The sequence below is a fragment of the Oncorhynchus kisutch genome, linkage group LG2 (genome assembly GCF_002021735.2).
Source record: "Oncorhynchus kisutch isolate 150728-3 linkage group LG2, Okis_V2, whole genome shotgun sequence".
Taxonomy (NCBI): Eukaryota; Metazoa; Chordata; class Actinopteri; order Salmoniformes; family Salmonidae; genus Oncorhynchus; species Oncorhynchus kisutch.
The window spans coordinates 52496840-52518804 of record NC_034175.2 but is presented as its reverse complement, the minus strand read 5'-3'; the positions used below and the strand labels follow the sequence as shown (position 1 = coordinate 52518804).

The 21965-nt window shown below is 40.2% G+C and overlaps 1 protein-coding gene across 1 annotated transcript in view; it reads right to left on the bottom strand.

Annotated features, from left to right (window-relative positions):
* Positions 1–21965, bottom strand: part of lrp1bb (low density lipoprotein receptor-related protein 1Bb) — a 297890-nt gene that overhangs the window by 21390 nt on the left and 254535 nt on the right. The window contains exons 66-77 of the mRNA XM_031802153.1: positions 20721–20840; positions 10685–10801; positions 7478–7584; positions 6327–6459; positions 5220–5326; positions 4416–4548; positions 3627–3749; positions 3228–3350; positions 2787–2927; positions 2368–2502; positions 1853–1972; positions 667–908 (exon numbers count right to left, since the gene is read on the bottom strand). Of these exons, the coding sequence (XP_031658013.1) occupies positions 667–908; positions 1853–1972; positions 2368–2502; positions 2787–2927; positions 3228–3350; positions 3627–3749; positions 4416–4548; positions 5220–5326; positions 6327–6459; positions 7478–7584; positions 10685–10801; positions 20721–20840 (1601 nt within the window). The remainder of the gene's footprint in view (positions 1–666; positions 909–1852; positions 1973–2367; positions 2503–2786; positions 2928–3227; positions 3351–3626; positions 3750–4415; positions 4549–5219; positions 5327–6326; positions 6460–7477; positions 7585–10684; positions 10802–20720; positions 20841–21965) is intronic.

The following is a 21965-nucleotide window of genomic DNA, read 5'->3' as shown; positions in this document are numbered from 1 at the left end:
ACACGTAATACAGGTATGTCTAATGCAATACTTGATTCTAGTAAAGGTTTAGTAGTCTATGCTAAATGTGTAAGAAGTCTTACGTGTGATCCCATAATACTTTATGCCATGTTCCCAATGTGACAACAATGACTCAAACTTTAGAACAATGTACATCATGGTCTTAGAATAAGAGTATCTTCAAATGACATTGAAAGATGTGTGTAATTTATTTAAAAACATTGTGCTAGCTTTCTCTGACTTTGTCAGTAGGCATATCTACATCCGAGACATTCATTACATCCGAGACATTCCTTACTTTAGGTCAAACAATAACTGGAAAAAGCGTGGCACCTTGCTAATGTTCTGTTCTCTTGCTCACACACATTAATAAGATATGTGACTGTATGAGTTATACATTTAATCTTCAAGCGCTCACTGCTGTGTTCAAGCTCTCATTGCTATAATCATTCTATAATTCATTGTCCTCAAATGCAATAACCAAGACATAATGTAGCTTCAATGGCTTTAGAAAAGAAAGAATCATGCATATCTTGTAATGGGCTACTTAATACTGTAGATACCCTGTCAATATCAGCATATGGATATTTAATGTACAAATCGTACATTCAATAACACATTAAAAAGTAAAGTAGACTTTCCAACCACACCTTTGGAGATACTTACTATGTTTCCGACATTAGTTTTACTTTGACTCTTGTCTAGGATTTCTTTGTAAAAAAGTCCACCAGGGTTAAACTGTGTAGCCCAGATAAACTTTTGTTGGTGTAACAGAGCATCCATCCCAATAATGCGGGCATTGTCCTCGATGCGAGTGAGGAATTTGTGTCCATGGCTCTGGTTAAATGGATACACAAAACTTCGGATTTCAGTGTCATTAGCTATGTAGAGCACTCGATCTTCTGGTCCTGCCCGTTGTTGAGTTATTAATATGCAAAGAAAATGAAAAGTGGCTCAATTCCATTTGGGGTTTGAAACAACAATTTTACAGCATAATTCCATTTACAGAAGCAAAGTATCCTCTAATATATGTAATCAAGTCATCATTCATATATAAACATTATGGGGTAGTTTCCTGAACACAGATTAAGCCTAGTCCTGGACTAAAAGGCAAGTCCAATAGAGAATCTCCATTGAAAGTGCTTTTTATTCCAGAACTAGGCTTAATCTGTGTCCAGGAAACCGACATGTTCCTTTATTATCAGGATAATAATACATAATCACATAGCAACAAGACCAGTCATTTATTATTACTACTACCCATGGTGCCAATCAGTAGGAATAGTGGGATAGATGAATATGTATCACAACGCAGTGTATCACAGTGGGGTATACACCCGTAACATTAACACTTTAGTAGAAAGTTGTGGAATATTATTAATCCATTATTAATATAATCCTTATTGGTCACATCAGAAACAGATGCAGACTCAGTTATTATACTCCTTAAATGTTTAAATGGCTGGTTTTGTATGCATTCAGTGTTACTTATACAATCCTGCCATCTTAATGTAAAGTTCATCCAAATAAAATAGCAAAAATACCAAATCTGAATACTATGACAGTATATTTACAAGAGTGCTAAGGGTACAGTACTGTATGGGAGTACAGTGTTACCTTAATATCTATTGAATAAAACTATTCAATTCAAATAAAGGGTATACAATATTCAATAAAATGTTGCATTTTATAGAAATACATACTATACTTAGTTTATACTAAAGTTTTAATTAATTTAGCAACAAATAACATCTCTATTGAAACAATCATAGTATAAGATACACATCAAGGTCTTTGATAGTTCAATTGTCTTCAGTTAGCACATACAGTACAGTAATAAAATGGTCCATACCTTTTACTATACAGTTTCCATTGATTTCCTTAAAATTCCTGTCACAAGTACACTTGTAGGATCCTTTAGTGTTTGTACAATAGTGAGCACACATGTCAAACCCAAGACACTCATTGATTTCTGAGGAGAAAAAAGAAAAATCAGTCAGTTACCAAGCTGCCATACCTCTCAAATAAGAAATGGTTGATATAGTCCCAACCTATCGATGTGAGGATATCTATTGTATATTCTAGTTGGGTAAAAACAATATATACATTTCAAGATTGGTGGCTTATGGTAGAGAAATGAACATTCAATTATCTGGCAACAGCACTGGTGGACATTCCAGTCAGCTACTATAAACACTATAAACACCTACTTGGAAAGCCATGTTATGTATATTGTTCATCATCCACAGCTGCATTATGTACATGATATCTAACCACATTAGTTACATTTGTTACATTTTATAATTCCATTATTACATTAAACATTCTGTCCAATTGAACAGTGAGGAGAAAGAGGTCATACGCTACCTTCACACTGGCCAGTCTTTAGATTTCTCCTAAAGCCAGATTTACAATGACATATTGAACTTGTGTTTGTCTGATTGCAAATTGCATCCTCCCCACATGGGTTCGACTTCTTTCCACATACGTCTCCATGGGAAACTACAATTGAAAACAACACTTTGATTGCACATGAAAACACATTCCTAAACATTGTACATGCTTGCAAAAAGTTGCTTCATTGATGTGTGGAAGCCAAGAGAACAACTTTCACCGGACAGAAACACACACAGCAAATATGTTACTACCATAAATATTCTGACATCATTTAACCCTTGGATCTAGCAGAAGAGCCCTAGATTATCTCACACATTCAGTTCCTTCCTAGTGACATTTATTACTTCCATCTAAACAGCAGGATATGGATCTGTGTGACACACACGCACAGGCCTTGCAGTCCTGCTCGTCCGAGCCCGCGTCCCCACAGTCATTGAAGAGGTCACACTGCAGCTGGGCTGGGATGCAGCGCTGGGTACTGCAGGTGAACTCTGCCTTCCCACACGGCCTGGGTCGGCCAGACACCACCTCTGTTTTGGGACACACACAGGACCCAAACACACATCGGAGAGAAAGACCGCATCGGCAACAGAGAATAAATTAATTTGCATGAAAGCACGGTTGGTGTTTTGAGATAGCTTTATAAAAATGCTGATAGTAGCCAAGATTCGAAGAATGATGTGGCTTTGAGTTTCTAGGGATATTAAAGGAACTTGACTAATACACCGTTTTTGATGCAATTAGGAATAAAGTTCGATTGGAAAATCAACCTCCTTAGTTCAACATTCTTGATTAAGAAAAATGTAATGTTTGAACCAGTATAAACGCACCACATTCCTTCTCGTCCGAGTTATCCCCACAGTCATCCACCTTGTTACACACTTGGTCAGGGCGCAGACACACACGGTCATTTCTACATCGGTGTGGCCGTGTAGGAGGACAAGGAAGTTTGGCTGGAGGGGAGAAGAAACACACAAGTATTCCAGACAGTCAAATACACTTTAGTTAATTCAACACAGTCCACTCTACTCCATTCAACAAATTCCATTCTAGTCCATTCATCAGAGATTTATCAACTCCTTCATAAAAAAGACATTCATTTTCTTTAAGAAACTCATCATTTCAACCATGAATATTACCTTCCATGAAATATGTAAGTAATAGCTAATAAAATATCCATCAAACACCTTTGAGAAAACATCTAAGTGAGAGACGTTATTTCAACCCACCACACATCTCTGTGTCCTCGTCTGAGTTGTCTCCACAGTCGTCCTTGCCATCACACACCCATGCGTGGAGCTTGCACAAGGTGTTGTTGCAAATGAACTCATCGGGACGGCAGAAGAAGATGCCTGCAATTACAGACTGAAGGTGAGCAGCACTGCCCATGGGCTTTCTTTCTTTCACAAGGTCGTCTTTTCAATTTCCTTCAAAACTTCATATTCAACAGCATTGTGCTAGCAGTATAGTGTCTGAATGAAAGAATGTTCTTGTTAGAGAAATGACCTTTGCTTGGCCAGAATAGGACTATTGTGTTGTACACCTTTCACAACAAACACATGGCTAGAGCAGTGGTTGCTACGCTACTAGCCATGTGTGAGTTCGAACCCCCCACTGATCGTGACATTCATTGCACTGTGAAAACTAGGCGGGCTGCAATTGATTCTACCTAAGCTAAGAAGGAATAACATATAATGTGTGTACCATATTGGCAGGCATGTGTTCTGTGTTAGTGTGTTCCAGTGAACATGCTCAACTCTGTCCCCATTTGCAATTTAATATTTGTTACATTTCTTATACAGGTAACATGTCCTGCTAGAACATTCAGTGGCTGCATATGTTTCAGCTTGTGCCTTCCTCATTGTGTGTGTGTGTGTGTGTAACACCTGAAATGCATGTCTCTACTGTAGTAGGACATGTTGCCTGTGAATTAAGACAATTAATATGGACCTGTATAGAAAACCAATAGTTTTCTAGCACACTGGCATGTTTAGTGAGTATGTCCAGCCCTGTTGTACCTTGATTGCAGTTCTCCTCGTCGCTATGGTCCACACAGTCAAAAATGTCGTCACAGCGCCATCTCCGTGGGATACAGTGGGCATGGTTCAGACACAGGAACTCGTCTTCCTTGCACTCCTTCACGCAGCCCGCCTGGCAACACATAACAGCATTATTAGATTATTGACATTAGATGTCAAACACAGACGAGACCTTACAATGGACACCAAAAATATGTAGGGACCATCCGTACAAATAGGTATATATAATCTTTGCCGTATTAAAGGTCCAATGCAGTAATTTTTATCTCAATATCAACTAATTCGTGGTTAACAATTAAGTACCTTACTGTGATTGTTTTCAATTAAAATAGTTAAAAAGAAACAAAAATGTATTCTTAGCAAAGAGCAATTTCTCAAGCAAGAATTTTGCTAGGACTGTCTGGGAGTTGTTTGAGTGGGGAGGGGAAAATTGAAACTAGCTCTTATTGGCAGATAGAGAGTTCTAAACCTTTCTTATTGGTCTATTAACTAATGTATCGCCTGCTGATGTCACCAAAACTCTATCCCACTAAAACAGGCTGAAGTTTCAGGTGGCCTTTTCATAATGGTCTTACACTAAAAGGGCATTATAATTATTTTCACAATTTCACAGCATTATTCCAACCTCATAGTGTGGAAATATATATAAAACACAAGAAAATCACTTTTTTTTACTTCACTGGGCATTACTTACTGTAACTTTTTTGTAAATAAACAAAAAATGTGCAGTAAGTAAGTACAGATTGATTGATATAGATGAGTACCAAGCAGAGCCACACCCACCTCATCTGACCCATCCAGACAGTTGTCCTGTCCATCACATCTCAGACTGGCCGACACACACCCTCCACTGGCACACACATACTCATTTAAGGAGCAGGAGGGGAGCACTGGAAATACAAAGATCAGAGACGTAGAGCTTTATGAGTGTACACACTCTACCAAGTAATAATACAACAGCCATCATTCACAGCATAAGTGGGGCTGGTTTGTACCTGCTCTGTACACTCATAAAGAAGGTTGCATGCTCCATGTTAGCCTAGTGTAAGAGCTAAAAAAAAACTTTCTTTCCAAACCAGCAGTGCTGGACATTGGACAGATACTAGGTCTAAATATGATGTCTTCCCTCAGGCTAGGGCATGCTGTGTGCTGCCTGCTGCTGAATTAAGTGGTCTGAAACACACCCACACAATCATCACCACTGGGGCTCTGGATGAGGTTACACTGGCTAGCTACTGTACTGTAGTGGCTGCACTTCAGTAGAATACAAGGCATTTTCTGTTAGAATGGGAATGAGCCAATATCAATCCACTTACTGTCGGTAAAACACATGGCGTACTGATGCAGTAGCTATCTGGGGTGGCAGGTAGCCTAGTGTTGGGCCAGTAACCGAAAGATTACTGGATCGAATCCCCGCGCTGACAAGGTAAAAATCAGTCGTTCTGCCCATGAACAAGGCAGTTAACCCACTGTTCCTAGGCCATCATTGTAAATAATAATTTGCTCTTAACTGACTTGCCTAGTTAAAGAAAGGTCAAATAAAAATAAATAAATACAAAATGTATTAATTGGTTACAGAATTGGAACAGTATTTCATTACATGTCACATAGAATGTAGCCTTGGCATTTCTCCTGCTAGTACCTTGTAGCTATCATAAAGGGTCAAGCAACCCCCTCCACACCAACATTTCCTCATCTTACTCTACACCCCATTAAAAAGTCCAGAAAAACTATCTTTGTTCTGTTTTTTAACCAAATAATATCAACTACAACACTACCACAGGAGCTCTGCAGTGATTCTCAGCTTTTAAACAACTACTTCAATTTCACATTAAGAAAGTTTTGGGGAAATGTTCCCTTCCGACCTCTAGTCTTTCTCGTATACTGTACCTGTTCCCTGGCAGTTTCTCTCGTCCTCTCCTGTCTTGCAGTCCTCCTGGCCATCACAGAGCCACTTGAGGGAGATGCAGAGGTTATTGAGACACTGAAACTGGTCCTCAGCACACCGAGCCTCACAGCCCTTCTATAGAGAGATATACAGAACAAGAAGCTGACATTTACATAAGGCTCATAAGAACACCACAGATGTTCTTATTCTTATACAGTAGGAACATCAGGTAATACTTTATTTGAAGGGTACCTACAGTACATAAGGACTTCATAGCACATTCATTACCCATACATAACACATTCATAGACTATGTTAACTCTTTAGTGAGTGTTCATTGCCAGTTTATTAGGTTTTTGGTAAGACATGTGGGGGGAGGCAAGAAAAGTAGTTGTTTACAAGAGAAACCATGCATCGCTGACAAATGTTTACTTACTCTGTGAACTAAATATACAGTTTGACCCAGAAAGACATCATTGGGACCACACACACAATAATGGATTAACAAAGGTTGCACATAGAGGGCATTATTCATACTATATACTGTAATTGCTGTGGAGGTATTTAACAGAGCAATAAATTACAAGGCATAATAAATGGGTAATTCCGTGCCTTTCACCTTGAATTAGCCATTCCACAATGGAGATATGAATATTTTCTAAGGATCGTCTCATTTTTCATGAATAGCTCACGCGTTAAAAAAATTCACATTCTGCAAAACAGGTCCACAACTCCTATGCAAGGCTAGTTAAAGCAGTATTTTGAGTTAGTGAACCAGTTTGCATAATTATTTATACATTTGCATAAGAGCAGAAACATAAAATGTCTCTCTATTAGGACATTGTCAGCCTTAGTAGGCTATTCTCTCATGCGTTGCAATAGATTTAATATTTAACGATTTGGATTTCATAATGCTATTAAATCATAAAGCCCATTGTTGCATTTTCAATTCAATAATCATGCCTTTCAGAAAAAACTAAAACATACCTTGATGTTTAGCCCTCAAAAATAAAGAAATAAACATGGGGGTAGGGTCAATTCACTCAAATCAGATTATTCAAGAATGGACAGACACGAGGTTGTGATTCACACAGTTTACAGGCTATAACATGCTATTTAAAGCTGCTGTTAAATGACAACAGGGATCACTGACCTCGTCTGAATTATCATGGCAATCATAGTCTCCATCGCAGCGGAATCGAGCCGAGATGCAGTCCCCGTTAGCACAGGCAAAGTCCTTGTGGTTACAGGTCAATGGCTCTGAGTCAAGGGGAGAACAAGGACATTACCACACTTGAAATAGAAATGAAGTAGGAGCCGCAATAGAAATGAAGTAGGAGCTGGCCCCAAAAAACGATACGCTCTACCACCTACCGATAATTAGAATTGTTAAATGTTACCTAGATCTCTATCATTTTTTACAAGGCTCTAGCACTCCCTAGCAAGTGGTGTCTGTTATAGACTATTTATAGTTATAGACTAGGTTATATACACTTTTATACATATACAATAGTCTTGGAAAAGCAACCAACCTCTAAGAAAATACACACATGGGTCTTTATAAGAGGTGTCATAAGGGAAGAGAATCCCCTAGACCCCTTTTACAGGAGATATCTCTTTAGCATTGCATGCTAATCATCTGGCAGTAGGCCTACTGTATAAACCATCTGGTGGCTTGTCAGACGTTTGTTGGACTTGATAGTTGGCATGCCAGTGGCTTTCAAGATGTTAATACATTCATAGCTATAGTGACAGCTTAGGGAGACCGTATACTCCTGAGACCTACTATCTGGCAACCTCCACTCTGCACATTAAGGTACACTGTATGTCTAGGTCTCTGAGGACAACATTATGCCATATTTAAGCAGCATCAAATTCCAGTGCTGGCGTTTTTCCCCTTATCCCCTTGTTATCGTGGACTGTTAACTGACTGTAGGGAGTGAAGGTAGTTGTGTTTATGAGCTGATCTGTTATCATGGACTGTTAACAGACTATAGGGAGTGTTATGAGCTGCAGTTAGAGGAAAGGTCCCAGCAGAGCCTGCAGTCTGCAGCAGATTGTGATTTGCAGCCTCTCTCTCTCTGCTGTCTGCTAGCCTAGCTGGCACACCTGCTTAATTCTTTACCATCCAACACTCGACTGGACTTTATTTGCATTTTAAGTGACATCAATAGGTAAGGGGAATAAGCATATAATAAATCAAATGAACGATGCATACTCAGCATAAAATGCAAATACACACATGGATGCTTGTGTGCACGCACACGTACATAGTGCAGAGATGAGATATGGACTAACTGGGTTAACAAAGACCTTTCATAAGTAAACATAAACTTTATTCCAGCAGTTGGTGATGAATATGTAAACAAAAAAAAGTGAGCTTGGGAAAATTACAGAGGAGAGACGGTATCAAAGCGGAGGATTCTCTGGAGCTCTGACTTTCTTTCAGATCCAAAGAGGTTGGAGCGGGAACATGCTCAGAGGGCATAGCCAAGTTATAAACAGCTAGGTACAGCGCTCCACTGAGCTGCCAGCTGCTTAACTTTGATTGTGGGAACACTTTACAAAGTTTAGCAGAGGAATGGTACAGTATACAAAGACACAAAGCAAGAGGGAAAAACCGAGTAACACATTTCATCCTTAAACAGTCCCAAAATACCAATGGAGCTGCGCAGGTGCATACGCAGAGTAAATACACATGACTTCTCCATGACTTTTAACCATATGTCCATGACCAACAATTGGTGGCGTCTCTATGTACGTATACAAAAATAAGCGGAATGTGGTATCGACACTGGTAGGCTGCTCTCTGATCCCATGTACCACCTCCTGTTATTGTGCAAGGCACTTAACCCCCACAGAGTAAAACACCTGTCAGGTAACTGTACAAAACACATGTGGTCAACTCTCAGTCGGGAGAGCTACTGGGTGTGCAGGCTTTTGATCAAGCTCTGCTCAAACACAGAGCCAGTTAATCATGGTCCGGTTGAGCAGCTCATTTCTAAAATGTGGTTTGTTACATGACGAATGGAATAAAGGCCTGCACACCCATTACCTCTCCTGGATGATGGTTGACCACCCTTGATGTACTGTACAACATTGTAACCAAATACGTGTTATGCCTTTTGAAATAATTAGCTATTTTTTTTACTTGAATATCCGAAACATACAATATACTTGCCTTAGAAGAGTTTACTTTTCATGCTGACTAGAATCTATTGAGTTGCAATGTCCCATACATTGGATGCCTAAATCAACTGGAAGTATCTACAAAACAAGTGTTGAAGACACATAATCCAAAAGAAAGGCTACATCAAAAAAAAAATCCTAAAATTACTGTTTGCGATTCACAAATTGATTCACCACGTTTGAACTGATTCCCAACTAATACAATGACAAAGTGAATCGTTTGTTTCGTCCAAAATATTTGTTTAAATTAATCATATGAATAATTTTAAAAAGGCATAGACATCATTTGAGTCAATTGGAGGTGTACCTGTGGATGCATTTCAAGGCCTACCTTCAAACTCGGTGCCTCTTTGCTTGACATCATGGGAAAATCTAAAGAAATCAGCCAAGACCTGAGAAAAAAACTTGTAGACCTCCACAAGTCTGGTTCATCCTTGGGAGCAATTTCCAAACGCCTGAAGGTACCACGTTCATCGGTACAAACAATGGTACGCAATAGTAACTGACCTAAGACAGGGCATTTTTACTAGGATTAAATGTCAGGAATTGTGAAAATATGAGTTTAAATGTATTTGGCTAAGGTGTATGTAAACTTCCGACTTCAACTGTATGTATGGCCTTATTCGCGAGTGTCGATGGAAAGTTTTTTGGGACATAACAAAAACATGAATACACGCTAACAATAGCTAGTTAACTAGAGGTTACAAGATATGTTTTTAATTGGCTACCTAGTTATTAGTCTGTTCTCTATCATATTTGATAGGCTAGGCCTACTTGCTGCTGCAATGTCCAACTGTCTCTCTGTCCTTTAGCAATGGCCCACTTGTCTTGCACACATGCAGGTGACGCACGCAAATAGAGCCGCGCAAGAGTGTCATTCAGATCCTGGCTGATTGATAAAACTTTTTATTTATAACTGTGGCTAAATAAATTACATTAACAGAAATTATAAAAGGAATTTTCATAAAATCCCTCAAAATTGGTCAAATTGATCATTTTCCAAAACTTTTCCAGGCCTGGAAAATACTATTTGAAAATACTATACTACTTTTCCATGATTTTCATGACCGTACAAACCCCAGTTGGCCTGTACGACGTCAAGAGCATATATAAGTTGCTAAAAGCTAGGAGGGAGCTAAGAAAGTAGAGCAGCAGACATAGGTGTACTCACTGCAGTTCTGCTCATCTGAGTTGTCTCCACAGTCGTTCTGGCTGTCACACCTCCAGTGGTCCGGGATGCAGTTGTTATTCTCACAGCGGAATTCATGAGGTCCGCAGGTCTTTTCATCTTTTTTACATCAGGAAACAAACAAACCGACAGATGCAAATGTCTTCAAAGAGCATGAATATTAATGGTGGAGCTATCATATTTCTATGTGTAATCATCATTTCCTCAGGGTTTCCTCGTAGTGCAAGGCTGACACCAAGTTCAAAACATCCCTCGTACTCGAGAGACACTAACACAGTGTAAGATGAAATATCTGACTGTGCTGCCAATGGCTTAGATCTCCTAACAGAATCTATGACAACAACTTTGCAATATTAAATACCTTTTCTTAAGACCCAACAAAATATTAGCAATTTTTTTTGTTGATAAAATGATGTCTTCCTAAGATTGGTGATAGAGATAGTGTTACCTCCCCTCCCTGTGAGACTAAGGCAGAAACTAAAATAAGTGTCACGTCCTGACCTTAGTTATCTTTGTTTTCTTTATTGTTTTGGTTTGGTCAGGGTGTGATGAGGGTGGAATGTGTGTTTCTGTCGTTTCTAGGGTTTTTGTACATCTATGGGGTTTTGTATGTCTAGGTAAATGTAGGTCTATGGTGGCCTGAATTGGTTCCCAATCAGAGGCAGCTGTTTATCGTTGTCTCTGATTGGAGATCCTATTTAGGTTGCCATTTTCCAGTTTGGTTTTGTGGGTTATTGTCTATGTGTAGTTGCATGTCAGCACGCTTGTGTTATATAGCGTCACGTTTCTTTTGTTATTTTGTTTAGTGTTCTTAGTTTAATAAAGAAGAATGTATTTATATCACACTGCGCCTTGGTCTCCTCGTTATGATGAACGTGACAATAAGAGTGAGGTCATTTTTGATTATGTCATCCAATAGCTCACTGACCTGATGATGAAAATAATCATGGCCTCTAATCCTTCAAGCTGCATACCCTATTCCAACTAAACTACTGAAAGAGCTGCTTCCTGTGCTTGGCCCTCCTATGTCGAACATAATAAACGTCTCTCTATCTACCGGATGTGTACCAAACGCACTCAAAGTGGCAGTAATAAAGCCTCTCTTGAAAAAGCAAAACCTTGACCCAGAAAATATAAAAAACGATCTCCCATTCCTCTCAAAATTTTTTGAAAAAGCTGTTGCGCAGCAACTCACTGCCTTCCTGAAGACAAACAATGTATACGAAATGCTTCAGTCTGGTTTTAGACCCCATCATAGCACTGAGACTGCACTTGTGAAGGTGGTAAATGACCTTTTAATGGCGTCAGACTTAATAAATTATATTCTCAATACAAACAATTCATTATTTACCATTCAGAATCAAGAGCTATAAAAAGGCTCTGCATCTGTCCTCGTGCGCTTAGACCTTAGTGCTGCTTTTGATACCATCGATCACCACATTCTTTTGGAGAGATTGGAAACCCAAATTGGTCTACACGGACAAGTTCTGGCCTGGTTTAGATCTTATCTGTCGGAAAGATATCAGTTTGTCTCTGAATGGTTTGTCCTCTGACAAATGGTTTGTCCTCTCTCAATTTCGGTGTTCCTCAAGGTTCCGTTTTAGGACCACTATTGTTTTCACTATATATTTCACCTCTTGGGGATGTCATTTGAAAACATAATGTTAACTTTCACTGCTATGCGGATGGCACACATCTGTACATTTCAATGAAACATGGTGAAGCCCCAAAATTGCCCTCGCTAGAAGCCTGTGTTTCAGACATAAAGAAGTGGATGGCTGCAAACTTTCTACTTTTAAACTCGGACAAAACAGAGATGCTTGTTCTAGGTCCCAAGAAACAAAGAGATCTTCTGTTGAATCTGACAATTAATCTTAATGGTTGTACAGTCGTCTCAAATAAAACTGTGAAGGACCTTGGCGTTACTCTGGAACCTGATCTCTCTTGAAACATATCCAGACTGTTTCAAGGCTTTTTTTCCATCTACGTAACATTGCAAAAACCAGAAACTTTCTGTCCAAAAATGATGCAGAAAAATGAATTTATTACTTCTAGGTTAGACTACTGCAATGCTCTACTTTCCGGCTACCCAGATAGAGCACTAAATAAACTTCAGTTAGTGCTAAATACGGCTGCTAGAATCCTGACTAGAACCAAATAATTTGACCATAATACTCCAGTGCTAGCCTCCCTACACTGGCATCCTGTTAAGGCAAGGGCTGATTTCAAGGTTTTACTGCTAACCTACAAAGCATTACATGGGCTTGCTCCTACCTATCTTTCTGATTTGGTCCTGCCGTACATACCTACACGTACGCTACGGTCACAAGACGCAGGCCTCCTAATTGTCCCTAGAATTTCTAAGCAAACAGCTGGAGGCAGGGCCTTCTCCTATAGAGCTCAATTTTTATGGAATGGTCTGCCTACCCATGTGAGAGACGCAGACTCGGTCTCAACCTTATAAGTCTTTACTGAAGACTCATCTCTTCAGTGGATCATATGATTTGAGTGTAGTCTGGCCCAGGAGTGTGAAGGTGAACGAAAAGGCTCTGGAGCAACGAACCGCCCTTGCTGTCTCTGCCTGGCTGGTTCCCCTCTCTCCACTGGGATTCTCTGCCTCTAACCCTATTACAGGGGCTGAGTCACTGGCTTACTGGTGCTATTTCATGCCGTCCCAAGGAGGGGTGCGTCACTTGAGTGGGTTGAGTCACTGACGTGATCTTCCTGTCTGGGTTGGCACCCCCCCTTGGGTTGTGCCATGGCGGAGATCTTTGTGGGCTATACTCGGCCTTGTTTCAGGATGGTAAGTTGGTGGTTGAAGATATCCCTCTAGTGGTGTGGGGGCTGTGCTTTGGCAAAGTGGGTGGGGTTATATCCTTCCTGTTTGGCCCTGTCCGGGGCTATCATCAGATGGGGCCACAGTGTCTCCTGACCCCTCCTGTCTCAGCCTCCAGTATTTATGCTGCTGTAGTTTGTGCTGGGGGCTAGGGTCAGTTTGTTATCTGAGTAACTTCTCCTGTCTTATCCGGTGTCCTGTGTGAATTTAAGTATGCTCGCTCTAATTCTCTCTTTCTTTCTCTCTCTCGGAGGACCTGAGCCCGAGGAACATGCCTCAGGACTACCTAGGAACGCGAAGCGAGGCGAAGCGAGGCGAAGTGAGGCGGCTATCTCTGTCGGTGCCGGAAGGGTATAATACCTGGCAAGATGACTCCTTGCTGTCCCCAGTACACCTGGCCGTGCTGCTGCTCCAGTGTCAACTGTTCTGCCTGCGGCTATGGAACCCTGACCTGTTCACCGGCCATGCTACCTGTCCCAGACCTGCTGTTTTCAACTCTCTAGGGACAGCAGGAGCAGTAGAGATACTCTGAATGATCGGGTATGAAAAGCCAACTGACATTTACTCGACAACTACTGTGATTGTTATTTGACCATGCTGGTCATTTATGAACATTTGAACATCTTGGCCATGTTCTGTTAAAATCTCCCCCCAGCACAGCCAGAAGAGGACTGGCCACCCCTCATAGCCTGGTTCCTCTCTAGGTTTGTTCCTAGGTTTTGGTCTTTCTAGGGAGTTTTTCCTAGCCACCGTGCTTCTACACCTGCATTGCTTGCTGTTTGGGGTTTTAGGCTGGGTTTCTGTACAGCACTTTGAGATATCAGCTGATGTAAGAAGGGCTATATAAATGCATTTGATTTGATCTTAATTGCCTACATTTTTTGCTATGTTATAAATATACATTTAATGTATTAATCTCAAAAGTTTGATACAGAGGGTTCTGTTTCCTAAAACCAGGAGACAAAAAACACCTTGCAAACATATATGTATATAAAAAAATATGTATATCTAAATTCCACGTAATGACTTTCAAAGTCACAGCCAAGTCTCTTTTTTAACTACATTTATACATAAGTAGTTAGGGAAAATGACCAGAGTATAACAGTACTCACGTAGAGGTTTAGGTATCGGAAGGAGATGGTGACATGTGTGGCAGGATGCTGTCAGTCTTTATATGATATACAGCACGAGTCAAAAGTTTGGACACACCTACTCATTCAGGGGTTTTTCTTTATTTAATTAATTTTTTTCCACATTGTATAACAATAGTGAAGACATCAAAAGTATGAAATAACACATATGGAATCATGCAGCAACCAAAAAAGTGTTAACCAAATCAAAATATATTTTGTATTTGAGATTCTTCAAAGTAGCCACCCTTTGCCTTGATCACAGTTTTGCACACTCTTGGCACTCTCAACCAGCTTCATGTGGTAGTCGCCTGGAATGCATTTCAATTAACAGGTGTGCTTTGTTAAAGGATCATTTGTGTAATTTCTTTCCTTCTTAATGCGTTTGAGTTGTGTTGTGACAAGGTAGGGGTGGTGTACAGAAGACAGCCCTATTTGGTAAAAGACCAAGTTAAGAACAGCTTAAATAAGCAAAGAGAAACGACAGTCCATCATTACTTTAAGATATATTTCAAGATCTTTTAAAGTTTCTTCAAGTGCAGTCGCAAAAACCATCAAGCGTTATGATGAAACTGTCTCTCATGAGGACCTTCACAGGAAAGGAAGACCAAGAGTTACCTTTGTTGCAGAGGATAAGTTCATTAGAGTTACCAGTCTCTGAAATTGCAGCCCAAATAAATGCTTCACAGAGTTCAAGTAGCAGACATCTCAACATCAACTGTACAGAGGAGACTGCGTGAATTAGGCCTTCATGGTCGAATTCCTGCAAAGAAAACACTACTAAAGGACACCAATAAGAAGAAGAGACTTGGGCCAAGAAACACGAGCAATGGACATAGAACGGTGGAAATCTGTCCTTTGGTCTGATGAGTCCAAATTTGAGATTTTTGGTTCCATCCGCCGTGTCTTTGTGAGACGCAGAGTAGTTGTACAGCTTATCTCCGCATGAGTAGTTCCCACCGTGAATTATGAAGGAGGTAGTGTGATGGTGTGGGGGTGCTTTGCTGACACTGTCGTGATTTATTTAGAATTCAAGGCACACTTAACCAGCATGGATACCACAGTATTTTGCATTGATACACCATCCCATCTGGTTTGCGCTTAGTCAGACTATCATTTGTTTTCAACAGAATAATGACCAAACACACCTCCAGGCTGTGTAAGGGCTATTTGACCAAGAAGGAGAGTGATGGAGTGCTGCATCAGATGACCTGGCCTCCACAATCACCCAACGTCAACCCAATTGAGATGGTTTGGTAGTTGAACCACAGACTGAAGGAAATGCAGCCAACAAGTGCTCAGCATATGTGGAAACTCCTTCAAAACAGTTGGAAAAGCATTCCAGGTGAAGCTGGTTGAGATAATGTCATCAAGGCAAAGGGTGGCTACTTTTAAGAATCTCAAATATAGAATATATTTGGATTTGTTTCACACTTTTTTGGTTACTACGTGATTCCATATAGTATGTGTTATTTCATAGTTTTGATGTCTTCACTATTATTCTACAATGTAGGAAATAGTAAAAAGAAAGAAACACCTTGGAATGAGTAGGTGTGTCCAAACTTTTGACTGGTACTGTATATAATGTATTATTATTATTTCAGTGTCATACTCAAATTGGTGCCCAGCCCACATTATAAGAAACCATTTCTTAGTTGCTGTTCCAATGTGACAACAGGGGCAGGAGGGGGGAGTGCGCGCACACACACACACACACACACACACACACACACACAAACACAAACACACACACACACGAGGGAAAACTCATTAGGAACCAGCCACTAACAAGATATAAAATAAATACTGACACAGCACTATAAATGATATATAAGAATATCTACTTTATATCTTACTTAGCTCATTAGAGCTACACTTTTACAATCAAATGTCAGTTCAAATATATCATCATCTTTGAAAATGTATGACTATTTTGAGTAGTATACCTATTTTTTATTTACTTTTGAGCACTTTTTCAACTTTGGCACAGGATCGATTTGTGTCTGAGTGTACTGAAATATCTTGTAAAAAATGCCACTTGATGAAGAGTAACAGCAATTCAGAAGCATAGATAACAATCACAGGGAAATCAATGTAAGGAGGGAGCTGCAGGGAAGTGACATACCATTATAAAACATCCTGATGATAGCTTTTTCAGATGTCACTCAAATGAATTTCTGTTGAGATTGGCATGCTGATAACACCCACCACACACACCAGGGTTTCCCGGCTAACGGATGAATTAAAAGCCAATAAATACAATTGTAGCTGGCCAAATTGTCCGGGGCTACATAGCATACATCCTGATTTTGTGCTCCAGCACCATTCTCTCACTCCTTGGCCTTATGTGCCTGATACTGAGGAGAGAGAGAGAGAGAGAGTGAGAGAGAGAGAGAGAAGCCTTGGGATACTGTTGATAGCGAAGATGGAGGCCTATTTCATTGAAGTAAAATGAAAGTTAGAAAGTATGCCTATAGTGAAAAGCCTACCAGGAGAATGTCCTCCACATGGACAAGTTTTTAATATTGTAGCGGACATAAATGGGAAGAATGTTGGCGCGTCTAAATGCAGGCTACTGTGCAACTCGCTATTCAGGTAGGAGGCAACTTTGGAACTGTTTTTTTTCTTCTTCTCGTATTTATAATAATTGTATCATAATTATTACTGTATATCATTGTTATTACTGTAGGCATATTTATTAATCCAAACCAGTTCTTTAAATATGCTAAACGTGTTTTGGTTTATTCTGTTGAGACATTTTCGGCGGCTAAAATAAGTTTGATCTCTCTCTTTAATAGTGTGCTCCATATTTAGTTTAAGATATAAGTAGGTTAAATCAAATCAAAGTTGATTTGTCACGTGCGCCGAATACAACAGGTTTCAAAGATGATGACGTTACAGTGAAATGCTTACTTACAGGCTCTAACCAATGGTCCGGGAAAAAAAGGTATGTGTGTGTGTGTGTGTGTGTGTGTGTGTGTGTGTGTGTGTGTGTGTGTGTGTGTGTGTGTGTGTGTGTGTGTGTGTGTGTGGGTAAGTAAAGAAATAAAACAGTAAAAATACATTTGAAAATAAGAGTAGAAAAGCTATATACAGACACCGGTTAGTCAGGCTTATTGAGGTAGTATGTACTTGTAGGCATCGTTAAAGTGACTATGCATATATGATGAACAGAGAGTAGCAGAAGCGTAAAAGAGGGGTTGGGAGGGGGGGAGACACAATGCAAATTGTCCGGGTAACCATTTGGTTACCTGTTCAGGAGTCTTATGGCTTGGGGGTAAAAACTGTTGAGAAGCCTTTTTGTTCTAGACTTGGCACTCCGGTACTGCTTGCCATGCGGTAGCAGAGAGAACAGTCTATGACTGGGGTGGCTGGGGTCTTTGACAATTTTTAGGGCCTTCCTCTAACACTGCCTGGTATAGAGGTCCTGGATCGCAGGCAGCTTTGCCCCAGTGATGTACTGGGCCGTACGCACTACCCTCTGAAGTGCCTTGCGGTCAGAGGCCGAGCAATTGCCGTACCAGGCAGTGATGTTGCAGCTGTAGAACCTTTTGAGGATCTCAGGACCCATGCCAAATCTTTTTAGTTTCCTGAGGGGGAATAGACTTTGTCATGCCCTCTTCACGACTGTCTTGGTGTGTTTGGACCAATCTAGTTTGTTGTTGTTGATGTGGACACCAAGGAATTTGAAGCTCTCAACCTGCTCCACTACAGCCCCATCGATGAGAATGGGGACGTGCTCGGTGCTCCTTTTCCTGTAGTCCACAATCATCTCCTTAGTCTTGGTTACGTTGAGGGATAGGTTGTTATTCTGGCACCACCCGGCCAGGTCTCTGACCTCCTCCCTATAGGCTGTCTTGTCGTTGATCAGGCCTACCACTGTTGTGTCGTCAGCAAACTTAATTATGGTGTTGGAGTTGTGCCTGGCCATGCAGTCGTGGGTGAACAGGGAGTACAGGAGGGGACTGAGCACCCCAGGGAAGCTCCAGTGTTGAGGATCAGCGTGGCAGATGTGTTGCTACCTACCCTTACCACCTGGGGGCGGCCTGTCAGGAAGTCCAGGATCAAGTAGCAGAGTAGGCCTGTTGTAAAATACTGTACATATCATTAGCCTATTGCTGTACATTTGTTGGGTATGGTAGGCACTAGCCTTTCTTAGTAATTTCTGCAATACAGCCTGTTCAAAACATTTGTGAAGTTTTAAACCAGTTCTCAAGTGTTTTGTTTCATTCTGAGCCATTTTCTTTGACCAAATTAAGTTCCAACTGTATTGTCGTGTTAGCCGCAATATAATATCCTACTCATATTTTCTCTATAAATAATGGCTTAACTTACTTTTGATATTAGCCTAATTAAAGTTTAGAAACTTTTGTGGTTTGGTGTGGTGTGGTTATTAGCCCATTATACTGCAGGCCTATGGTACTAAGGTGCTCCAACTGACTTCGACAGATAAACTTGAAGTGATGCTTGTCTTCATAAAAAATATTCTTATTGAAAATGAATGAATAAGCCTCCTCCTGTAAGCCTATATCTGTATAGCAGAGGCAGTAGGCTAGCCTATCTGACAAGGATAATGAAATATACGTTGGTGTAGTAGCATGTCGTTGGCCATATAGGCCTCTCTCTCTCTCTGGGACTATGCCTAAGCTTCTCTTCAATGATATATATATTTTTTATATTAATATCATACAGTGGACGCCTGAGCCAACAGTATAGGCCTATGCATGCAATGCCCTGATGCATTTAGTGCTCAATTCCCCGACAGCTGAACCATGAGGTGGGCAATTATTATTTTAGGAAAGCAAAAACCAATAAAACAATAGGCTATAAAGTTTTCTAATGCTACACATCGAAACACAAGCAACAATGTTTTTGTCATTTGTTCTAGGCTATTTTTAAGGACACGTAAATGTCCCTCATTGTTTGATAGCACTGGCTGCATGGGTGAGCACCCTAATGGGTTATGCACCCAATGCATATGGATGACCGGTACATTTCTTAAAATGCCCGATAAATTAAAATCTTCCCGGTCATTTGACCTGACGGAAACCCTGACACACACACACACTCGAATAAAGCCATTGAAGTTATTTTGTCTCAGATTGTCCAATTGAGTCAATTGGTTGAGCCAATTAACAAAGAAAGAACAGGTAAAGAGAACTAGTAATGGAAGAATGAGATTTAAAAACATCTCAAGGACAATGGTTTAGGAGTATGATTTCACTATCCTAATTATCCTCCATATCACACTCAATTGTTAACTGAACAACATTTAGGAAACGTTAATTAAAATGTTACAACTTCTAAAAGAGATCTCTTTAGTTAGTGGCAATTAGTAGCATATAGCTTGTTTTGAACATCAGAAGAGTTAGTATCAAACAAAACAACCAATACTTTGAGTGAAGAAACAATTGATCTTGAGCTGATCGATTTTCCCAAAGATTATGGCAGCCTATCTATCCACTCAAATAACCATTGGACTGAGATGAAGATGAAAACAGCCTTAAAAGATAGAACACTTTCTAACACTGCACAAAGGCCCAAGAAGGAAATTCATGTGGAACCTTGATCTCTTTCTTCTAGATGTGAGCAGAGCTAAAAATCATTGAAAGCCTAACCCAGAGGAAGAAGTTGACTTAAAAGTAGAACAACAGTGACTTTTTCTAGGCTACAGTGACTTCCTAGCTTCACAGTTTCAAGTCATGACAGGTGGGGAAGATAGTTGCATGAGGTTGGAAAGTATCTCTACCACTAAAAATACCCTGAAAATAATACTCTAAACTATTTGTGGGGGTCAAAACACTAAAGACCATAATGCGCTAACTATCCAATGTGATGTCTGCTGTTTTGGTGCCATACACACTACTGAAAAGTCTGACATCCAGTGCTGATAAACTACCAGTCTTTATGGCTGCTTCAACTCAATCAGTACAGAGCAGATTAGAATGAACCCATGCGTACAATTAATTCATTTCCTAATCACAATTTCAACCAAGGAGCAATAAAACTATAGGACTGGTTTGATTTATGATTTTAACGCTCCCCCACTCACCACAATTAGCCTCGTCTGACCCGTCTGTGCAGTCCGGGTCCTCATCACACACCCACAGCTTGGAGATGCAGTGCATGGAGGCCTTGCACTGGAACTGATCTGGGGAACAGGTGCTCTCCGCTGTGGAGAGGAGGGGGTCCAGGTTTACACCAGGCCAAATCAAATCAAATTTTATACGACTGCTGTAGACTTTACCGTGAAATGCTTGTGGGGAAGGGAGAGCAATAGGGGATGGGAGAGTGATAGAGAGAGAGATAAGGGGGAGAGAGAGATAGGGAGATGGAGAGAGGACAGATGTAAGGAGTAAGAGCTGAGCAAACAGCCCAAAAGCCTTGAACACATGGATTAATAACTATAATTTACAGAGGCAGGAACATGCTGTGTTAATAACATGTATTACTATACCTTACAGATGGAATCATCAGCCTCTGATTTAGAAATAACTGACTTGCAAACAGGTTAACACAATAAACAGATCAACCCAAATATCTGCAGTCTAGAAACACCCAAGTCAGTTTAAAACTCAGATAACCATCCATGTCAATGGTTTCCATGTGTTTGATGCCATTCCAGACATTATTATGAGCCGTGCTACCCTTCGCAGCCTCCTGTGATTGGCACAGTGTTCCTGATAAGATCTACTACATTTACAAATGTACATCTACAGTCTGATTAAGAGTGAGAATGCCTACGACTCCTACATTGTATTGCGATGGCTGAAGTAATTATACAGCTCTCCTTAATAAAATCTTTTTTTTTTTTTATTATACTGATTTTCACTCCATAGTGACTCTCACTCCATCTTGAAATCACAGGCAAGCAAAACAAATGTAGCAACCCACAGACATTTTGTCAGAGGTATAACCTTACTGCTGATAGCTAGAGTTACCATCAAATAATATAAATACCTATCTCTGTTCTCTCTTTCACTTTCTAATTCAATCATAGCTAATCCTCTCACACAGGGAAAGGGCTAAACAAGCATGCCTTTGGAATACCTAATCACTATCTGACTCCCTATTATTTAAGGCAGCACATAAGGGTAGGCTGTCTGAGCTTCACTATAAATTCACCGGTAAGGACCTTTAGGATTATATGTCTCAAACTGTCAGATACCACCTTTACACCTTCACATAAGAATTTCCATCTCATTCTTGTTGAGCTGCTGGCAAAAAAAAGAAAAAAAAAGAAGAAAATAATCCCATGGAAGTAGTCTAGCCTAAATTAAAAAGTAATCCTAAAGAT